This window comes from Cygnus atratus, chromosome 2, assembly GCF_013377495.2.
Source record: "Cygnus atratus isolate AKBS03 ecotype Queensland, Australia chromosome 2, CAtr_DNAZoo_HiC_assembly, whole genome shotgun sequence".
In the NCBI taxonomy this organism is placed as follows: Eukaryota; Metazoa; Chordata; class Aves; order Anseriformes; family Anatidae; genus Cygnus; species Cygnus atratus.
Genome location: NC_066363.1, coordinates 35,357,661 through 35,380,916, shown reverse-complemented (window position 1 = coordinate 35,380,916; position 23,256 = coordinate 35,357,661). Strand labels below are relative to the sequence as shown.

General features: G+C 43.1%; 1 protein-coding gene across 1 annotated transcript in view; it reads right to left on the bottom strand.

The window, feature by feature from the left end:
* SNX10 (sorting nexin 10) overlaps positions 1-23,219 on the bottom strand; it is a 36,355-nt gene extending 13,136 nt beyond the window's left edge. Inside the window, 2 exon segments of the mRNA XM_035556495.2 lie at positions 7,038-7,093; positions 23,090-23,219. Coding sequence (XP_035412388.1) covers positions 7,038-7,061 — 24 coding nt within the window. The 5' untranslated portion in view covers positions 7,062-7,093; positions 23,090-23,219.
* Between the last annotated feature and the right edge of the window lie 37 nt (positions 23,220-23,256).

The following is a 23,256-nucleotide window of genomic DNA, read 5'->3' as shown; positions in this document are numbered from 1 at the left end:
ACAGAACAGCAGGAGCACAAGGACATCCTCAACAGGAAAAGATGCATTTTTCCTGACCGGTCATTGCCCTCTGTACGTGGCAGGGAGGTGTTTGTGGTCTCAATTCAATCATTTATCATGCAGGAGCAGCTGATTTCATGGCAGAACTGTTTCAGAGATGAGGAACCTGCGGCCTGATGGAGCCCCAAGTTTTATCTCATGTAGCCCGGCTCTTAGTCACAAGGGTGCTTTCTGCACTATTGCTGGGTACCATTTTGGGGTCTGTCAGGAGTTCCTTGCCAAATAAAGCCTGCTTAAAAGTCTCCCATCACCTCTACTGCTTCTTTCCCCACTGAAGAGCCTGGAGGCCTGATCCTCCTCCGCTCTGCACTCTCTGTTGATTTTTAACTCCGTGCCAACCTGGTACAGAAGGAATCAAAGAACAGAGTCGTGACCATTTCTACCAGCTGAGGGTCATGCCTTTGCTAACAGGATGACACCAGTGGGTTATTCCCCCTCCTGAGCAGATCCTGAGCAATGTGCTAAACAAAGGATATAAAATCATTTTCAGTCCAGTTTTTCTTTTCCTCCTGCCTCAGTTTCCATCGTAGCATACCTTCAGTCCCATTGCAACAACTTTTCATATCCATAGTCTTATTTTCTCCTATTTTTTTTTTGTTTTTCCCCAGCCTTCTCTTTCCCCGTGTCCCACTCTTCCCAGAGCTGCAAACACTTATAAACATTTTTTTTTTTCTGAGCCCCAAGTGCATCAGTCCTGCAAGCCTGAAGAAGACAACTATGCCAGGAAGCTTCAAGCAGGGCAATGCTCTCCTCTTCCCCTCAGCTACTGCAGCCCAGGAGTCAGAACTGTAAATAGGCTGTTGCAGCCGAGCCTCAGGTTCCCTTCCTGCCATCCATTGCCATATCATCTTCCCGTTATGCTTGCTGTTGCCTAAATTCCTCAAATTATTTCATTTCCAAGCAACCTTCTCCTTTTCAAGGAGTCAAAATAAGTGAACTACTCCTTTAAAACCTCTATTATACCAAAATATTATGACAGAAAGCTACTATTGGATATGCCGTTGGATAGCTATGGGATACCTTGCAAATGATTCCAGGCCACATGATTTCCACACGAAATCCTGTGCACTTTTAATTTCCAGTTAGATGGCCCCCAAGTATCAATACTACAGAAGTCAAACACCTTTCAGGCTCCACCTATACAAGAAACAAGACCCACTGTGCTTGTTGTGGCAGTCAGGTGTCTGGGTAGCAAATCACTGCCCCAGGAGTACAAGTGTTTTACGGTTACAGCAGAGCACCTCAGTAAGCTGCCACGTTCAAATAAAGTCAGTGTGAGCTCCAATTTAAACGCCTTAATTTCAGCAGAATACTGGATGTCCCCTTCATTTACTGAAGCCAAGCCAAGGCTGAGGTCAGAATGAAGCAAGACAGACATTAAGCAATTAGAAAAGAAAGCTAAAATGTCCAGCCTTTCTCAAGACCTCCAGTACTTCCCTTCCAGCCACCGTGAATCCAACAAGTTCTCCTTCCAGTTCTTGCTACACTTGCTGCTGCTCTGGAAAAGCCATATTACACACGTGAACCACCCCTTTTCCTTTGAGCCTTCTCCTATATACAAAATCCCACTTGAATAACAACATTGGTTGAATTCAACCAGCCCGAACTGTTGACTGTGGACACCACAGAAGGCATTTACATGGCCACCAGCTTGTACAAGGCCAATATTCACGCACAGGCTATGTTAGGGCTTAAGCAGAGTTAGGTTATGGCATATTCCCCTGGGAGATGGCTTTTGTAAGCTCAGTCCGCTGGTCACAAACGTTACACAGATAAAGCAGCTTGAAGTAATAACTACCTTCCTCTTCTGTATGTACTCTGCTCCCTCCCAATCTTGCTACAAAAATTAGGATACCCTTAGTAGGCATCTGTCTTCAAATAATCTGCTGTTCACCTGGGATGGGTGAGGCTGAACTCTTCACCCACAGACCACATGAAGACCAGCTTCGTCTTCTGTCACAGGACTGCGTTGCAGGCCAGCCTTACGAATGGGGAAGCAGAACCCACAGAGAACCAAAGATTCAGGGAGGTTTTACTACAATCAGCTGCAATCCTTTTCAAGGTGCCTTCTTCTCCTTCCCAGTTCAGTTTGTTTTTTCCAGAATTGCAGATCTAACTATGACACCACATTATATATGCTTTGCCTGTTTATTTATTTATTTATTTATTTTTCTGAGGGACACAATATATGGATATGTCTATTATACATGCAAGAACAGTATGTTTTCTGCAATGCCTAATGCAGACCAGAATTTACTGCTGACAGCCCAAAGTGCCTAAACTTGGCAGTGGAAGCCTCCTGCATTGGGAACAGACTCAACAGAAAGTTACTAGTGAGTGGCATCTCTGTTTATTCCTTCTCCCTGGAAATTGTGAAATTCGTAAGCAGAACATTTCCTATCCAAACTGCTAGTACTATAACTTTCAGCTGGGTTCCAGCCATCACACTGGCCCAAATATCCTCATGAACAACTTCACATCTGCCCCAAAACTGAATTCACAAGGAATTTTGTTGAGGATGACTGATGAAAAACAGAAAGCCATGTCTGTCTCTTGTGTAAAACAACTCTGCAGAGTTACTGTACGTGCAAGCAAACCAAACACATGAGTACAAAAAGTAGTCATCACTACTTAGCAAACAGGAATAAGCAGAGCAGCTTCTCTGGCGGGATGTGCCTCTTAATTCTAAAAGGGCTGTGATTTCTGTGCCTGCCAGCCTAGGCTTGGCACCATGGGCACTTCACTACTCTGTCGTTAAGAAGTGGAGCAGTCCAAGTTGTTAGGGTCAAATATAAATGACGAAATGGCCAAAGCGAGCCCGAGGTCTGGTGGGTACCTACCTCTCATAGTTACAGTCCCGTACAAAGAACAGGAGTGCTGGCAACAGAGGAAAAGGGCAGTACTAAGGTCATGTAGACACAAGCACTGAAGACTCAACTGTTTCTCTCACAAAAGAGGAGTTTGCCATAAAAGCTGCTGAAGCAAACAGAAGACTTTTTCTTAAAAAATAAAAATCTCCTGTTGGAGATATTTTTCAACAATGCAAGGGATTGCTCAGAAATAAGGCATAAGCTAGAGGCTCCAATATGTAGAATTTGACCACAAGAACTATGTTTCTGAGAAGTCTATTTTTATTTTCCCATTAGGAAAATAGGAAATCTGACATGGAAACATCTATTTTTAATATGGGAACAATCTGCCACAACAGGGAGGAATAAAAATAATCTTGCATTGGATGATTATGTGCTTCATTCATTCCAGCTGCGTTTAATTCAAATCTGTGTGCTCAGGACAGCATCAGGTGATAACCTCATGCTCCATGGTGCCACTGTTACGTGTCAGATTAGTCAATAACCTCCAAAGAGTCATTTTCCATAAAGCCTCCTAGAAAAAGAGTTTCCCAACAGGTTGTCTATTAGTAAAAGGATCAATCACAAATGAAATGGGGCTTTTCATACTGGGAATATTGGGATCTTCACGCATGCTGAATAGTAAGGCTGGTAAGAAACGAACAGCTGAGATAAAATGATTTGTTTAAACTTTGAGTTCACTGGCACTGAGCAAAAGAGAATGTGCAACTATGATACTTGTGGTCCATATTCATCTGGAAATCAGAGCTCAAGCCTCACTCAGATCATTATGTCTTAAAAAATACCTGATGACTGACGGAGAGAAGACTGAAATCCAAGTCCTTCTCTCCCACATGCGTGTCTGAATCACTTATGCAGAGTCATTTACTTTCTTCCTCTCTGATCCACTGAATATTGAAAGAACTGGCAGTGCATCACTCCAGAATATTCTGGAGTTTGACAATTTAACCATAAAGATGAAAACAAACATTTCCTGGCCTGTGTGAATGCCCTAAGCCACTCTTTTGGTGGATAAAGAGAAAGAGAAGGTAAGAAAAGATATACCCCCCGGCATATTACACCAGGTGCAACAGGAGGTTTATTATATTTGTCCAGTATTGGCATGCAGGTGAGAGAGGCAGAAAGCATCTCCTTAATCAGCCCTGAAAGCTTCTCCTTTATCAGCCCTGAAAAAGCTCACAAGTCAAGCAATAAGTTACTCAGCAGTGTCCAGACCAGCCCATGCAGATTTGCTGGTGCTCATTAAATCTTTATCCTGAAGAAGGCTTAGACACTTCTGGAAGGGAGCTATTGCCACATGTATATGAAGCAACTGCCTGAGGGGTGCTGAGAGCTAAGTTTTGGATTTAACAGCACACAGCTAAACTAAAAGACATGTATACGCTAGTTTTCTGTGAATATTGACATTATTTCTGCTATTTAGAACATAAATATCCAACACAACCATATGACAGCCAAAATATCAAAGGTGCAAATTGTCAGTTCTCCTGATTTCACTGATGGTAGCAATGGTAAAAGACTGACTCTCCAGAAGGTGCTGCTCCTGTAAAGCTCCAGTGGTCAGCTGCTTTTAACTCTTCTTGCAATGTGCTAACAACCTCGGGGCATGTCAGTTCAAGCACTATAATATCTGGTTCAAGTACATGGGTTTCCTATGTGGCAATAATTAGATCATACAGAGATTCTCTGCTAAATCAGTAATCAGGAGTTAGACTGCTGTAACCATTGTATAACTAACTGAGTTGGGTTTGGGCTAAAACAAACCACAAAGAACAAGGGATCCCTGCGGGGTCAGCTGCAGCAGAAGCAGAGCCAGGGCTCCAGCTTGTTTCCTAAAATCCAACTCCATTATAAAAAAGAGCAGTACCTCCATGGAATATATATACACTGTCTTCTCTCTGTGTGCCAGGTGAATCCAGCTTCTCACACTCCTATGCATCCCCACATTGAATTCCAGGCCGGGATGCGCACTAGCAATTAGCTGCAGCAGACAATTCTTAGTGTTCATTGGTTAAAAAGAAGCATTTTATTAGTGCCTTGCTAAAAACAAACCAGTCATGGAGCCTACTCAACAGCACTTGAAAAAGGAGGAAACAAAGCGTCACTGTGGTTCTTGAGGACATGAACCACAGCAGTGGAACAAGTAGCAGATGTGCATTTCAAAGGAATCCTTCCTCAAAACTGCCTGCAGGGTTTGTTCTTCAGTCCTATTAACCTGTTTTCCCTGTGGGCTGTGGATAAGGTCTGGCTCCAAACATTACTACAGAATACTAATGTTGATTCAATTTTGTCAGTAAATTCATTGCATTCAAAGACTCATCCATATATATATTTTAATTGCAAAACAATTTGTATCCTTGAATGCTTCTGTAAACTCATTTTAATGTATTATTTCAATGAAATGGTTTCTGACTTTAAATGGTTTGAACAGCAAAATATTACTATTTTCAATAAGAATTACTGTTTTCAGAAAACTTTTACCTATAGCTGTCCATTAGTATTGCCCCACCAGTGACAGCAGACATGGGTACTGCCACAAATGAAAAGCTTTTGTCTCTCATGGACATGAGTGGTCTTTGAGGTCTCTTTTTCCTGTGTTTCTCCAGCACACTTAAGTCAATGGGACCTTATTCACATCTTTGTTCTGCAGCACAAATTTTAAATAAATGCAAATATCAAAAGAAATGGTGGTAAAATAGGTGAGTATTTGATAGACCCTTATTAGTTGTATCTGACTAAACCCACTTCATTTACTGGCATTGCTCAAACACGTTGACCTGAGCCTGCAAAACAGGAATCACCATTTGCCATATATTACCTAGATCCATTTCATTTCATCCAATTTCATTTAATTCAGGTCCTAAAATGCGATAACCACACTGGAAGTTACAAAACACCAATTATGTGTTTTCTCTTTCTACCCAGGCAGCACTGTCCGACAAAAAATTCTGCAGTGCTGCCTTTAGTGCAATTTCAGAATAGGATCAGGTGGGGTTTAAATATCCTATCCGATTGCCTTCCTTTGGCTAACATCAGCCCTCATGTACACAAATTAAGAGGACTGGGGGGCAGGAAACTGCATTTCTCAGTTTAGGCAGAAAGTCAGTTTCACTTCTCACTCCTCTTGTTTTAATATGATACAAAGTTTAGGTTGCAAATTTTACCGAAAATAGTTTAAAATATTAACAGTAATGATATTGCATCATCAGTCCTTAAGATAACTGTCTTGCTTGATTTTTTTTTTAATAATTCTAAGAAATCTTGCATGTCTCTTCAATGAAGAAAGCAATATGGCAAATTTCATAAAACTGTCATTTGGTGTCAAAGGGTTCTCCTGAATAGGCTGGAACACCCTGACCTAGAAATGCCAAACGGTAAGAATTACAGGATTTTCAGGATCTTCCTTAGGATGTTCATGGTAACTACTAAAGTCTGCACTGTGTCATTCAGGCAGCTAACTATTCCTAATCACATCAAAATGAAAGCAGCCAATGTTACGATGGATTTGTGTAAGTAAAAGCAATCAGACAGTCTCAAAGCCAATGGTGGAACTGAGGGCATATGAAAGTGTCGATTTAAAACTGCTTCAAGAAAGTCAGTTTCGAAGCAGCATGTAAGACAAACCAAATTCAGTCTGTTTAGCCCCAGAAACTTCTTTTCCTTTCCTTTCTATCTTGCAGTGCCCACAGACTACTCTGGGGACTGGGACACTGTCAGAAGTATAGCATGGCATAACTCTGAAATTCTTGGTGTTTACCCCAAGGTGGAGCATCATGCCATGGTTTGTTCCCAGCATTGCACCTCTTTTATATAGCACATCCTAATTACCAACATCCGAGCACTCCGGAGACTTCACTGCATTTTTAAGTGGAGATTCTCCAAAGAAAAGTCGTTCTGACTTCAGGTTTGGTCTGCTATATTGAAGAAATAGATGGCTTTCCTTGGAATTATGCAGTACACAGCTAGTGGTAAATGTTAAAAGAAAAAAAAATTGCCACGACCAATTATTTTACTTAATCTGACAGATGACAAACGGTAAATCTCAATGAAATACCCTCCACAACCATCAAAATAAAATCCTTTTTTATTAAAGGTTATGTCACTTACTTGTTTTTCATGTTTTGGTGTCATCTTCAATGTCTTGTATTACAGTAAAAATTGATCTGAAAAACAAAACAGACATCAGCATGCCATTTAAGAGTTACTTAAAAGGTCATTATCACTTTTGCTAGATGTCAGTAAACTGTCAGAAGAGCCACACTCAGGTCCATATGTGGCAAAAAAACACATTTGCACCAGAACTAAGAAATGTGTTCATTAAAATATCCCATTTCCATGCCCTTTGGATTCGTGGTGGGCAGGTTCTCTGCTTAGCAGTGGCAGAAGCACTGCCTTAGTCCCTTTCTGGGGCTGCTTGTAATATACCCGGCCATAACCCAGTGCTCATCGTGGCACTGATGCTCTGCACCAAGCTCCCAACAGCTCCACGCATCCAGCATCCACAGCGGACACCCCTTGGCTTATCCTTTGTGAAAATACAGTGGAGGCAGCACTGCCCATGCCTTGCTGGGTCTGCATGACTACAGCCGAGGTCTGGGATACGCTACAAGGCGGTGCCATCCATGTTAGCTGGGCTGTGGATGCTCCCTCAGGGAATACACGAAGTTGGCAGAATCAAAAAGCCTCTCTAAATCACTTCTCTGAAACAGAGAAAAGCAGAGAGACGAACCCTTCAGACTCTGCATGCATGCTAAAACTCTGGCTAAATTTCACAGCATTTGTGGTTTTAAAACCTCCATGTGGGGAAAGTACATAATTAGACCAAATCCAAAAATCCTGTCATTAACTTGCATTTTAAATCCACTCTTTTACTGGAAATCCTGATAAGATCTTAACTACTTCTGCCATTGCACAAAGCAGCCAGTTTGCTCAGGATAGATACCACAGGGAAGATCAAGGCAGATTTATTTAGTGCTGGTTTGCATACACACTGCCTGTGTGTACATACAATGGCCACGGGGAAAAGGATTTGCATTTTGCCATTCCCCTTTACCTCTCCCGCATCCCACCCAGTCACCCTCAGGTAACACATCCACTGACCCCCCCCAGCTACAGAATTGTGCAATTTCCTCATCAGCTTTTAAATGCCAGCTTCCCCTTTCCAAACCAAATACAGCCAAAAGCTTCCCTCCTCCTCCTCCTGCATCACCAGAGCACAGCTCCCTGCTGGGAACGCACGGGGCAGGTAAACCTCAACCCAGGGAAGCTGACCAAAACCCTCATATTGTAAAAAGTGAACTTGCAGCTTTCTTACACAAATGTCTACATGTGAAAAGGGGAGATACAGAAGGTTTAGGTTTAGCTGTACTGAACTTGGAGACGCACAAGTTATTGCATAATTACGTATTTAGGTGAAGCCCAACTCAATACTTGCTCAATGCCTCTTACAAACACACCTAGCTGTCAAAATACAACTCTACCTATGTTAATAAAATACAAAGATATGCACACTCAATTTCCTGGTCTTACAATTTATTTATTTTTTGAAACAAACACATCTTTGTCAGATTCCTGTAGGCTCAGTTATAACAAAAAAAAAAAAAAAGGATATTGTCGCTCCAAATGTCCACACGCCAGGCTTCAGAGATGGTGCCACCAGCACAGCTCCCATCTCCATGAAGATGATGCCACCATTTTATTTCTGCTCTTTGAATTCTGTAGCTGGAACTTAACGGATAAAAACACAGGACCATACAAAACACTTCCACTAATTTTTTTTTCTCCATGGCTTTACCCTTAACTCATCCGCAGGGTGCTGGCAACAGGTTGCTGTCAGTGCCAAACAATGCAATTAAGGGGCCTTCAGGAAGGTAAGCAAGTCAGTTATTCAGCTATTTGGTGTGGCTGAAGTGGCACAAAATAGCCAAACCAGGCCGCAAGAATTTGGCTCATCATTTATTATTGTTACAAACACAGAGGTATGGCAGGTTTGGAGCTTTCCTTCAGCCCACAGCGCAGAAAGCACTGTGCAGGCCTCAGGCTGTCACCAGAGGAAGGACTGCTTCTGCCTGTTACCTAAACCAAATGAAAAAAAAAAAAAAAGAACTTTTTTTGGTTCTAAACCCCCCAAAAATGTATTTTTTTAAAACGGAAACTCATGTTTTTCCAGTTATATATTTTTATTCTGTCAGATTCTGCAGCCTCTTTCTCTTCAGTCTCTTAACTGATTTAAGCAAGTAATTATGCAAGCCCAAAATAGCTCATTCCTGACACTGTTTGTAAATGACTGGGCTGAAATAACACATTGGGTTTTGTCTTCTCCTTTCTAATGACCAAGTTACGGGCTGGTGCAGGTTAGAAAGAAGAGTTTAAACTCCAAACAGCCACTGCAATTCTAAATATTTAATGACTAAAGTTAGCATTTCACCACCAAAAAGCTTCCTAAAATATTCAGAACACATCATTTTTTCATCAAGCAATCCGAAAAACGGAATTACAGAAGCAGAAGAATACCCTGGTACTTGGCTGTACACACGGATACATTGTCTGAGCAGACAAGCACCTACGACAAACCAAGAAACTGGATGCAAAAGGGGATAAACTTTCTAAGCTGCTGCACTGCAAATATTATCCTTAGCTAATTTAATAGCAAAGGTTCTCTTGCTTTAGGAAAGAGATACAAAACCTCATTCACAGCTTTAAAAATTCACATATTGGAACAGCAAAATGCATCTTCCATCGCACATGCTACAGGCAGGCAGGCTGTCAGCACAGCAACTTCCACTGGGATTAACCTCAACGCAAGCCCACCAAAGCTACATTTTTTTAAATTACGCTGACTTCAGCAAGTCCAAAATCACCCCAATCACCCTGCAGGTAGTTTAAAACGTACTGAATTAAGTATTTGGTTGTGTGGCAAGACCAGGACTTCTTTAGCATAAGTAGAAGTTGGTGAAGCAGAACAGTTCAACTGCCCGCTTAAGATGTGTCTGCCTACAGAAAAACCCTACCCAAAATACCAGTGATGGAGAGTAGTTTTCAAAAGACGAGCAGAAGGTTGCTGGTCTTTTTACTCAAAAAAAATCCACTGGCAGAGGAATGAACCAGTGCTGCAAAAAAAAAGAATCAAAAAAGTCAACGGTAGGTATGGTTTTGATAAACTGTTTTCTACTGTGACTGGAAAAAAACACATCACTGAGTAAGTTTTTCTTCTCTTTCTGATCTGTTTTTATTATTATTACTATTACTTAGTTTCACAGACTTAATGCAACACCTGTTCCTTTCAGTGCATGTTTTTGACAGCTCTTAATTGCATAACCAAAGAAACCCCCAGGGAACGGCTTCACAACTGCCAGCCCAAAAGCAAGAAGGTTAGGTAGGATGGCTTGCCCGTAGGAGAAAGGAAAAAGAGAAGAAACACTACACAAACACCAGGACCAAAACCAAACAAATACCTCAGTGTTTTTCTTAGGGATAATACATAAGTGCTATTAAGTATTATACTTTATGTCATATATTAAAGTTGCTTTTATATTTTAAAATCTAAATTAAAAGAAGCTATATTACTGGGGAATACCCTTTCGTCTTCCTCCTCTCAAAGGAGGAAGTAACTTCTCACCTACATTCCCAGAATGAAAGATTACAACTAAAGCAAGAGGCAAAGTACATGACAGCGAGCTATGAGACCTGCACAAACAAAGCCGAGCAAGGGGCACCTGCTGCTCTCGGCCTCGGGAGCTGATTCAGCCTGGGGACCGGTGTCTCCAAGCCGGTACCAGAGCGCAGCCCTCCCGGCTGCCTTGCTAGCAGCTGTGCTTCGTTGCACTGAGGTTCCACCACCAGCCCATTGCTAGGTAGTGGCACAGGCAGTACGTTTGTCTGCTCTGGGCTTGCTCGGCAATGGCACGTAGCCAGTGTTGATCTTCAGCTCAAGAACTACCCATCCATCCATCCACTCACCCACCCACCTTTGGTTATCTCTGAAAATACAGCTAAATATCCACCGTCAAGCTTTAGGAGGGAAGAGTGGTTTATTTTTAGGCTTTGGTCATGACTGAAAGTCCTATCCAATTGCAGGCAAAGTCCTCAGCTGCACTTTCAAGGTTGTTCTGTCATCAGTATCAAATGAAACTTGCTTTCAAGGCTTCAGGTGACCAAGAGAGAGATCACAATTAAATCTTTAAATGCATAAAGATCTTTTTCCCACATTTTAGGTCTTGTTCCCAAAAGGTATGTCATCCATATGGATTTGTAAGGAAAATAAACATGCAGGGGGTGGGAAGAGGAAAGGGAAAGACATGAAGAATGGAGCTGTAATTAAAAAAAGATGCTAGCTCTGGAGAGTTTATCAGTAACTGTACTAAACTGAAATACTTCCATGCTAAAATGTAAGTAGCACTTAGGCTCAGAAGAGGATAATGCAGATTTCTCCTGGGGAGCATGTGCTGGATTTGCAGAAGACTCAGTCATATAGAAGTGACCATATAGAAGAAGGTCGCTATAGCTGTTTCAGATGAAAGGATAACAAGCAGCAGAAAGCAATGTTGACTTGTTTATGGAACAAACTAACAGCAGCCATACTGTATTTATTGACTGAAATGTCCTTCTAGTCCAGCAGCAACTTGGTGACTTGTAGTAGAGCCTCAGAGGATAAGAAAAAAGAAACTTTTGACTGCTTATTCCCTAGTTTTGGAGAAAATATTCTGAAAACGACGTAAAGGTAGCATATATTAACACATAAAAAATATACCGTTTTGTGATGACCGCATCATAACATAGCCTGGCATTTACAGGATTTCAGTACGCAGTCACCATCATCACAGAACTACTGCTCTCGTTGATGGGAGTCAGCAACCGACCTCAGAAGTACAAACATTTCTGCAAGAGCAGTGGGCTCCATTTTCAGAGTACGGGTGTGCATCAGTAAAGGACCACACGTCATATCAGCTGAAAACCCCAGCCCAGGACTAGTCCATTGCTCCAGACCGAACCGGATGGTTCACAGCCAAAAAAATGCTGCGGAAGCCCAGGGATACAAGCTGTGGACAGGCAGCAGTGGCTCTGGTCACGGGCTGAAGTTAGCAATCTCAGCACGCCTAGCGAGGCAGCCCTGCTGACATATGCAAAAACATCATGCCACAAAACAGCAACCTTCAGTTTTCAGCACCATCACGTTGGCGTATTTTAGCTTTTAAGTGTATTACAAGAGGCAGTCGTGCCCACCACCAGCACCCCGTGTTGCAGCCAGTTTTACCTCCTCTGCATCTTACTCAAAAGCTGTTCTCCAGGTATTTGGGGTAACCCTGAGTAAGCAGACGCCTTCTAGTTCACCTGGTCCAGCTTAATACCCAGGGTCAATCTGACTGCATTCAGGAGAGGAGTCGTGAGCTCTCCTCTGCACAAAGTACATAAACAGGAGGGTGAGGACTGTAACCTTGGGTTGTCCAGGTCATGGCACATCCTTCCTCCCTTCATACATCCTGCTGGTTATCTGCTTCACCTTCCCCCTGCAAATCACTGTAAGGGTCGACTTGTTAGAAGTAAAAAACATATGAAAACCATAAGCATTTTTACGTTAACTCTGCACAGCGCTCAGATGTCTGCAGACTGCTTAGTGATGTCCACAAAAACAAAGCACCCCTCCAGCAAATCCAGCTCACTTCCCAGGCTAAAAGTACCCTCTTCACTAGTGAAGTACCACAGAAGCAGCGGAGTCACTTCATTGCTGAGCAGGACGCAAGGACATCGTCTAAAGAGCTTTTAAAAGAACAAGAGCTTTCTGAATCACCAACAGAAGTCAGAGGCCTTCCCTCCAACCACAACACTATACAGATACACACTTCCAAAAATCATGCCTTTGTGGCTGTGCTTAAAATTCTGACCTCCAGCTGCCACTGTCAAGGTGCTTAGTTAACTGCTCTTCCCCTACAGGATTTCACTCCATTTGGTTGCGAAATGCTTGTTTACAGCCACCAGGTAGAAGACAACTCCTCTTTAAATACTATGCTGCCATTTTCTTTTTTTGTGATGCAATCTTCCCAGCTCTTAAGACCTGTTCTATCCAGAGAATGAATTTGATCCATTAAAAAAACAAATTATGAAAGAAATTTTCATTCATTTCGAAGAAACTTGAGAGTCAAGTAATCAGCCAAACGTACCAATTTCCCCTTCACCCTCCACAATAAATACACTACATGGATTACAGTGTCAGGTGTGGGTCACAGATATCCAGTTTCAGTAACATTAGAGCACACTTTGAATTGCATGAACTTAACAACATATTGCTGGACAGCGGAGTGACTCACATGTCAAGCCTCTTTGAAGCTTCTAAGAGCTTAAAGATAAACAAGGAAGAAGTACCAAGAAAAACGTTCACAGTACAAGGAGGCACTGGGTTTCTTCACTCTCCTGTTCCTATTAGAGTCTCTAATTGCAGACTTAGCTCACCCAAAGGACTTCACATATATTCTGCAGCCTCAGTGGGTTGCTGATCCCAAGACAACTATTACATTGTTTTTCTCCCATTAGAAAATACTGATAAGGCTAACTCTGGCAGATTCGGATTTAGGCAATGACTAGAGAGGGGAAATTGTGGGGAAAGACCCTGACAGGACAGTATGTGCCAGTCTTCATCTTGCTAACTAGTTATTACTCAGGGCTGACGTTTGTCATGACTTCCACAAACTATGTGGGGACTGCACAAAATTCTCCTTCAGCTCAGGCTCCTGTGCTCTGCAGGCAGTGTATAAACCTGGTCTGCCATGTCAGCCTACCTCTGCAACTCTTTCCAAATATATGGGAAGTGTGTAATAAGTAGTGTGTAATAAAAAGCTTAAACTACACTACATGATTCTGCAGCGTGACAAATTGTAGGGTTTGTTGCTGGGGCGTTTTCAGACTGCCAGTAATAGATGAGGCAGTCTGAATGGAAGTGTTGGTGACCTTCAGGATAAATTCTTAATAAGCATCCTTGCTTTAGGGAATTTTGGAGATCCCTTTTCTACAAACTAAGAAAAACTGATAGATGCTGAAGTATCAGGACTCCAGAACACTGATTAAAATCCTGTCTCGTAAGATCTTAAATGCTGCTTATGGAAAAGGGTCTCTGTTCAGAGAATGTATGTTTTGCTTCCTTCCAGAACTTCATGTTTCTTACAGGAATTAAATATTTTATTTCATCAAAGCAAATGAAACTACCCTAAAAATATCATCTTCCCCAAGGTATCTCTCTTTAATAAGTAAGTTTTACTTACCACAGGAAAGATGGGTTGATAGAAGCTTTACTGCTGAATAAGCACAGCAGAAGTCAGCAAACGCAGCGAAGGCTTATTGCAACATTTCGTTTTGTCTCATAACTGCAAATGCTGACATCACCTGACCCCTTCTTTCCTGACTCACTCCCTGTAACATTTTGAATCTCACGTGTCAGAAATTTCTCATTATTGCGTATTTCAAATGCTTTTAATTTATCATATGATTTTTCTCTTCTGTCAAGCTCTCTGCTGCTTAAATTGCTGATAGGTATCACAACATGTCTTATGTTGGCTTTCTTCCTGCTGGGGATTTCCTTATTCTAACAAAACCGTTATTTTTGTGAAGCACAACCTGGTCACATACAGGAAGTGGTGGTACTTGCTCTTGTCCCTAAAGAAGAAAGTGAAGCACAAGTGACAGTCTTGGTTGCAACCACAGAATTAAAACTACCAGTCTAATCACATGTATCTGGAGAGATGGACGTGTGACAGAGCACAGATACAGACAAAAATAAAATTATCAGTTAAGTAATTATGCCCCGAGACAAACCAATCCTGAACAGTCTCAATAACCACAGCTCAAAGCAGCGGGGAAGATACATACTCAGCCCATACAGCAAGTTCACCAAGCATTTTGATCAGGTCTGTTCAAAGTGCTGTCTTTCTTAGGTCTTTAAGTTGACCAAGCCCTTAAGAGATCATTACATTGATCCAGCTGGATGTCCTACCTGTGACCAGTCCCTAACACAGGGGCAACTCACTCACGCTCTCTTCCACTGAAGAGCTCATCTCTAGATTAGATAGATAGAGCTCATCTCTAGATTAGATTAGATAGAGGCCTATCACTACTGCAAAAACTTAGTTGTGTTGCATTCGTGTTGCTGCACTCATACATTGCACTAGTTTGTCAGCTAGATTTACTAACAGTTAACCATTTAATAACGTATTGACAGTGAATTCAGCTGGGCAGCTTGCTCGTTGATCAGGCTTTGTTCTCTTTCTCTAACTCTGCTAGCCTTTTGCAGCATGAAAACAATATTTTGGAAGCAAATAGCTTTTACATAATTTTACTCATTACTAAAGCAGACAGTTCTGAAGAACAAACAGCATTTGGCAGGAGGAGCTATTCATGAGAATGTCCAAGAAAGAAATTCAAACTGAAAATCGGAGATTCATCCATTACCACTGGATTTTCTGCTTTTCATTTCTTCTGTGCCTAGTAAATGTTAAGATGTCATTTGGGGTACATTCACCTAGGTTACAGTTCTTACCACTGTTGCACCACGACCTCGCAAGGCTGGCATCAGACCCTGGCCAACTATCAGCATAGGAAGAAGTCTTCTAGTATGGAAAACTCCTTTCAGAAGCTAAGAGAGAACAGCAGGAGACATGACAAACACAAACACAAATAACACGGTTATTACACCCATGCAGCTCTGCGATCAGTCCTGTTTGCATATATGGCCATATTTCCCTCTGTGGATGGAAGAGGGTCTCTTAAGCTGGAACGACAGCATCAATTTATATAATCACACCATTAGTTAAACAAGCTGTAGCCCGGTTTGTCGTTTGGACATATCTGAAGTTCTAGTTTGTGGTCCTGGGGGCAAATCCTCAGTAAGTGTCTGTCTGGTGGCTGCTGGGAGCTGCCAACACCTACAAGCTCCTCCCCAGCTCTGCTGCCCTGAAGAAAGGTGAGGATGCTGCAGGGACAGTGGCTTTCAGCTTGGAGTTAAACACACATCTCGAACTCAAACAGCAACTGAAGCAACTCAGCTACAGGAAAGGTCCAAAACGGGCAGCAGCAGCCACACATCTGCTGTAGATGGAAAACAGTAGAGGAATCCTCTTTGGATGAGGGGGTATCCATCCTAACCCATCACCACCAGCAACTTTCCTGAAAAACTGATGCAATGAGGCTGCTATGGCCAACAGCCACAGAAATAACAGCGCTCCTCAGAATTAAACTTTGCTAAAAATCCAGCATCAGATCAGGTATCAGATACACTGAAACCAGTTATCATTTTGCACATTGCCTGCAGACTCACATCTCAGATGGTTAGGGCAAGCCGGTCAGCACCCAGGGTTAGAACTACGGAAGCTCTAGTGATCCTCGGTTGGTCAAAATAATTCTGCCACGTTCAGAAACATGCTAGTGATTGTCACTGTCATCATCTAAAAATATTGGCAACACAGTGCTGTAAGAAGAGGCAGGGTCTTTTATGAGAGGTCAGCAGTATACTTGGAGGAAAAGAACAAATAAATAAACTCTCAGTTTCATAGTCAGTTAAATTGCTGGGATTGTAAATGCCAAAGCTGCATTTTTTCCAAGCAGACTTTTTAGTCTAATAAAAAATATTTAACCCAAAAAGCTTGCCTTGGATAAGGAGTTCCCTGGCTCTGAAGAGCCTGGAGAACATGGAAGAATCATTTTTGAAATAAAACCATTGCTTTTACCCATATACTATAGTATAATATAGTAACATAGTTTTTCAAATCTTGTATTTAAACTCAAATATGTAATGGCAAAAAGGTAGAAGATATCTGTCTGCTGACTGAAATCTGAAGACTTTAGACCTTCTTAAAGATAGTCTACAGTACTGCAAATACTCCTTTCAGTTGCATTGCACTACTTACACAGTTTGGTGTACTCACTGAAGGGTAGAGTTTTACTGAAAAAGTCAAAATGCTTCCTTTGAAAGCTGACCTGAACTATTAGCACCTACTTGCCAGGGTATGCATTAAATCCCCATGATTTAGCTATGAAAAACTCACTGAAAAGACCTTCTCTGGGAGACAATCTTGCATCCCTACCTCAAGACGTTAGCTCAGACTACACACTAGGGCTAGGTGCCCTCTTCCTGGCCAGCAGGCCAAAGAGATCTTCCTTCCAAATCCACCTGTGATTATTAGTTTATTATACCTGTGATTATTAGATTAGAAACGGCAGTCAGAAGGTTAGTCAGAAGGCTTAGTTTCTGTGCAACCATTTGTGTGTCAAGCAGTTCTCCATTAAATCCCCCAAGGGGGCATTTTGGCTATAAAACCCCTGATTCTTGGATCTTACTGCCCCGAACCAGAGTCACAGTCTGGGAGGAGGAGGGACCGTGTAAGCCAGCCACCTGGTTGCCTTCCCCATCATCTTCATGGCAGCCCCCACAAGGGCCTTTGATCTTACCATGAATTTCCCTTCCTGGCTGCCCAGCAGCCCTGCAGATTCAGCCCCTCATAGTTACACAGCGACCAGTCCTCGCAGTGACCCACCAAACGTAAGGAAGCCGTAAATTCTCAGGCAGCAGACCGACTCGTGTCACAGTCATCAAATGCAGGCCTCATTATTTCACGCCTGAAGACACGTGAGGGCACTTTGGGCTGTGCTCCTCCACACCACCAGAGACAAGGCTATTACATTTGGCTGTTCTCAGCACGAGTATGATCGCAATGACACCGCGCACTGATGCAACTATTTATATGTGTGAATGCCCAGTATGTCACGGGTTCTGGTATTATCAAAATGCTCCACAGCACACAAGGCTCACAGCTATGTATTTCTTAGCTATTTTCCTTCTCCCTGTAAACAAACCCTAGCACACAACTTCTAACCTTGCTTTTGAATGCCTCATGAGTAGAATTTAACTTCTTCTGGGAAGAAGCACACCGCTCCTGGGAAAACAAAGCCTTCCCCTCTAGGAAGACAGCTGGAGATCTCATCAAACAGGTACCAAAGTCATGACTAACCAAAACCCACACGATCCCATTATGCAATTAAAATGGCAAGGCTATTAGAGTGCCCCAAGTTATAACCCTGTGACTGACGCAGCAAGGTAGGCCAGCAGGTAGGCCCCGGGGGAAAAGAGGGGCAGGAACGTGAACTCCAAGAGCCTGCTGACAGGAAGGTCAGGGTGTGCTCCTCTTCCCCAGCTTACGGGAGGGAGAAAAGCACCTGTTCTTCTGCTCTGAAGTACAAAATACCTCCATGTGAGCGTGCCCTCCGAGACAACTCTCCGGCAGAGAAGAAAGGGAGAGCGAGGAGTAATTTTCTTAAGCCACAAAACTTTTAAATACCAGGGAACAGGAATTTCTTCATACCACTCGGCACAAAAAGCCAACACTGAAAGTAAACTGCATTCTCTTTCTAAATACAACAGTTACCGTAACAAAATCATTCTTGGTTTATTTGTTCTTAAACAAATGAAACTCGTCAACTTGCACCCTGCCGAAGCACTCTGTGGCAATCCATCGTGTCAGTCACAAATATCGCTCTCACAAAGATGCTGGAGCAAAAAGAAATTCTTTTCTTTCCTTTCAAAAAAAAAAAGCCTTTCAAAATGATCAAGCCCTTCCTCTTGGGCCAGACCCACAGGGTCATGCTGAGTAAAGGTGTGTGCAAGGTTCAGGCCTACCAATGAATGTACCTCTCCTCTGGGGCACGTTCTGAGGGACACATCTGAAATAACCTGTGCTGAAGTGCCAGCAAGAAAGCAAACCCTGCCAGCCTACAGACACCTACTTGCGCAACACCAATCCCAAGACAAAACCTGTTCAAAGACAGGCTTCTGGTAGAAGAGAACAAGCAAGAGCATAGGATCTACATTATTTACACAACCATCCCCCAAGCAGTGAAGAAGCACATAGAGCTGGAAGTGAGCACAGAGCCAGCAGAGAGGTTGGCAGACAGAGCACGGGCTACTGGCTTCTTTAGCACACACTCTGTGGAGAACATGACCAGCAAAGGCCAAGAGGAAATTGCTTTCTGAGACCAGAAATCCTTCTCTGGGACCAGAAACCCTTCAGGCACGTAAGGTTTCTGTGAAGACTTACCACTAATTAGACCTCAAGAAGAGAAATATCATTTTGAATTTCTCTAAGTTGAACGAGAATCACCCAAGTAACATGGTGGGAAGTGCAGGACCATTTGCAATGTTTTTCTTGCATTATGTTCTCTTAAGTCTCCCAACAATCCCCCTGTCCTGCAGAAACCCAGATAAGTAGAATTCAGATACCTAACCATAAGCGTTCTGTGTCTTTGTGGATGCTCGCTAGGTACTGTACTTACTCTTCAGGTGCTGCCCAAGAAAAAGGTGGACCAGCTGCTGGTCAAGTGTCATGACACCAGCCTCATACGGACATCTGGGTCCCCCTGGACAGCCCTCGAATGGCCCCAGTCACCTGTGTCAAGGCAATGTAGTGCCATCCCTACACACTGCAGCCTCTCCCACCACGAGGCTCGCTCTCTATGCTTGGACTGTCGCAGGGGGTTTTGGCTCTGAGGTCTCTCTGCAGTCCCTCCTCTTGTTCCTCCCCTCCGACTGGGGCTTGACTTCAAGAGCCCAAAGAGCTGCTGACCACGGCTGTGAATATGTTGGAGCTTCTGCTGAGGAGCAGAGCGTGGTGACAGCCTTCTTGCTCAAGTGCTGTGACCACTCTTGCAGCCACTACTGAGACGACAAGCTTTTTATTTTTGCTTCCCTGTTTCCCAATGTCTCTCTGTATGCAAATCGTGAATGTTTCATAACCATATAAATTAATCAAGGGGGTGGTGTTTTTAGATTTTTTTTTCCAGGCTAAGGAAAGCTCATTAAAAGCATTTCTATTCTTAAACACTGTGCAGATTTAGCAAGTAATATTACAAATACACAGGCCTGGTGCCAAATAGCATGCATCATACTTGTACATGTAGTTCTCTTTAACTAAGGTTTTGTTTGTTTGTTTTTAAGAACAAGCAAATATAGCATGATTTGCTGCTCCACCCCAAGAGTTATTCTGCCAACAAGTCAGAAAATTCCTAGAGGACACAAAGCTGTGCTTTCCTCTTAGTATTTTTAGTAACAGAAAAACAAAACAAGTTGCTGAGTTAGTTTCTTCAGATAATAAAAAGGTACAAAATGTCTAACAAGTAGAAAAAATAATCACAATATCCTAAATTAACCAGATCCTGCATTTATCTGTTTACAAAAAACAAAAGCCTATGCCTACTACACACCACATGCATGGAAATAAGATCCATGTGATACATTGCAGAGACATGACGCACTGCATTTGTCACCTTTCCTATCCTACCTATCAACTCCCAGGAGGCAAGGAAAGCTTCCTCCAGCAGCCTGTGCTGCTGAGCAGATGCTCACTGCCTTCTTTGGGATTAACTTTAAAAACAAACAAACAAACAAAAAATATCACCACCAAAACACACACACACACAAAAAAAAAAAAGAAACGCCAGAGAAGTGTTTCCTTCTTTCATACGAATAAATTATAAAACCAAATGATAAAAGCAAAGGTTTCAGTTGCTTGAAATTATGGTAATGGGGAAAAGTACTGAGCAAAAATTGACTGAAATGGGGCTGCAATTATGATTCAGCTCTTTACTGTCAGAAGTGCCCAACTTTTATACCAATGCTCTTGACAGGAATGTTTTATTACCCAGGATCAGAGGAATAGCAGAATAACAGGTGAAGCAAGCATATTTGGCATGGGCAGGTGCAGCCCTTGGGTGAGAGGGAATGCTGCTCTGTGCAGGGGGAATAAGCAACAGGGGAAAGGAGGGAAGCAGCAAGAAGTCCTGCAGGGTTGCTCAGCTAGGAACAGGATGCAGGAAACCTCAAAGCAGCACCTGCCACGACCCTCTCTGGGTAGGAAAAGCTATTTTGTACGAGCGTCACGTGAAGCAGCAGCAGCATGAGCTCTGTAAAAATGTCTAAGAACCTCACCTTTGACCTTACTATGATCTGGTCCTCACCCACACAGTGCTACTACCTTACACCATGTCACTGGTCCCCACTGGATGGTGACAGTTCTCCAAGAGCATTCACATCACGTTTTTATCAGCTGATGATTCAATGCGCCATCCCTTCCCGTGCCTGAGAATCACTCCGTTTGACCCAACCGCCAAGAGGCTGTTGCTCTATACTGCACATTGCTTCGGAAGGGAGACCCCAGAGCACTCGGAGCCTGCAGCTGAGCACCGCTCTGCTGGTTTCAGACCCCAGCGCTGCCTGTGTGCTGCAAGTGGATGTACAGAGCTATGTACAGGTGCTGCCTTGAGAAGAGCTGCTCTTCATTAGCTAACGTGGAAACGCACAACTGAAAACAACTTCTAAGTGTATGAAAGGTCAAAGGGAGAGGCCTTGAAGAGTAAGGGCAATGTTTACCCAGCTCTGCCTGCGAGGCAGGGAATGAGGGAAAAACAGAAACCTGAAGGGCTGCTGAGATGGGATCCAGGCAACGTTTCGTCAAACACTGTAGTGGTTCTGCTGCAGCTTTCTACTGGGCTGTCCCTGACTGACTGAAGCATGAGCACATCTTTAAAGAGAAAAATAAGAAAAAGAAAAATGCAGCATGCAAATCAATTACCGTCTTATGGAACTGTAAGAATTACTGCGGCAGGTTCTGTCGCAAAACAGCTGATTTTAGGAAGGAGTATCTGCTAGCTGTCAAGTACTGTTTTCCAGTGGTGTAGGGGCATTAATCATTAACTCCAGTAGCCCAGCAGATAACCGCAGTTAAGCCATATATACAGATATAAACAAAATAGGAACTATGACACCCATGTAATTTATAATGGATTTTGACTTGTATGAACATTTGGAGGTATTTCATTAAACAAATAATTTTTTGTCTATGTTTAAAGTCTGTTGTTTTCTTTTTATTTCATAAATTCTTTGGGACCAATGACTGCCTGTTTGCCTGTGTTTGTACAGCTTCTACCACAGGGCACAAGTAAATGAATAAGGCTTCTAGGTGCTACTCTCTTCTAATGACACTACAGCATTGGAGAGATTATGTTGTTAGTGCTTTAGTAATAATATTTGCAGAACATATTTCTCCTTTTAAAAAACGGAAGCATTTTATTTCTGCAAATAAAATTTAGAATCATAATAGTCTATAATAAAGCTCACGTATACTACAAGCCCTTAGAAGTATGTTCATACAAGTATGGTACACCGATATAAGATCTTCAAATTGAAATTCATTAAAGATAAATCCTGCTTAGACTCAGAATAAAATATCCATGATAAACAACACACTTAAGGATTTGAAACCCTAAGTATTACTCCCATCTTCTACACCTAGAAGACATCAGTATTTCAGTTTTTTTATGGGACGGCGTGTTCAGCTTGAGTCACTCAGGCTTTTCCTGCATTACTTTTGGTTTCAGTTTCCCCCCGCAGGTATAGGAAGAACGTCCTCTCTACTCCATCGAGTTCCTCTCAATCTGACACACAACTGGAAGACGCAAACCCAGGCCGCTACTCCCCTTGTGCGATGCCCAAGCAAGCCCACACGAGCAACGCAGCGTTACGCCATGTGGGACGAGACATGGGGTGATCGGCGATATGGCCGTGGGCCAGGCAGGGATCCCGAGCACGGGCCAGACCCTAACCCTCCATGGTGCCACTCTGCGCTCCGTGTGCCATCAGAATTTGGCAACATGGCCCCAGAACTGTCACACACCAGACGTGGCACACACCCGAGGGGGCCGTGAGGATGCTGGGCCAGGTTGGCGGGTGCAGGACAAGAAATCCCTCCATCCCTCCATCCCTCCATCCACAGGTCACCATGCCCAGCTCCAGCACCCGGCTGAGCAAGAAGCCAGCAGCACGAAGCCTGCTGTTGGCACCTCCTTCCTTTTACAGGTTTTATGTTGTTTTAAACATATCGCCACCAGCTCGCTTCCGACATTCCCCCAAATCCTCAGCACTTTAGGCAGCACACGATTAGGCGCAAAATAAGGCCGTCTCCAGATTAACAAAAAGATAAATACGATGCATTAAAAACACATTATTATGCATTAATACATATAAATACATCATAAATTTATATATAACACACGTAATTATGTGCATAGAGTATATATATTACACAGCGCCGAGCTGCCCGGCGCTGCCCGCTGCCGGCACCGACACCCACCTCACCTCGGGGCGCAGCGAGCCCCCCGCCAGCCAGCCTCGGTAACGCACCCTGGGTCGGTCTGTCTGTCGGTCTGTCGGTTTGTCCGCCCGTCTGTCTGTCTGCCCGTGTGTCCGTCTGCTCAGCAACCGCAGCCGGAGCCGCCCCTAAGCCGGGCGGTGCCTCGC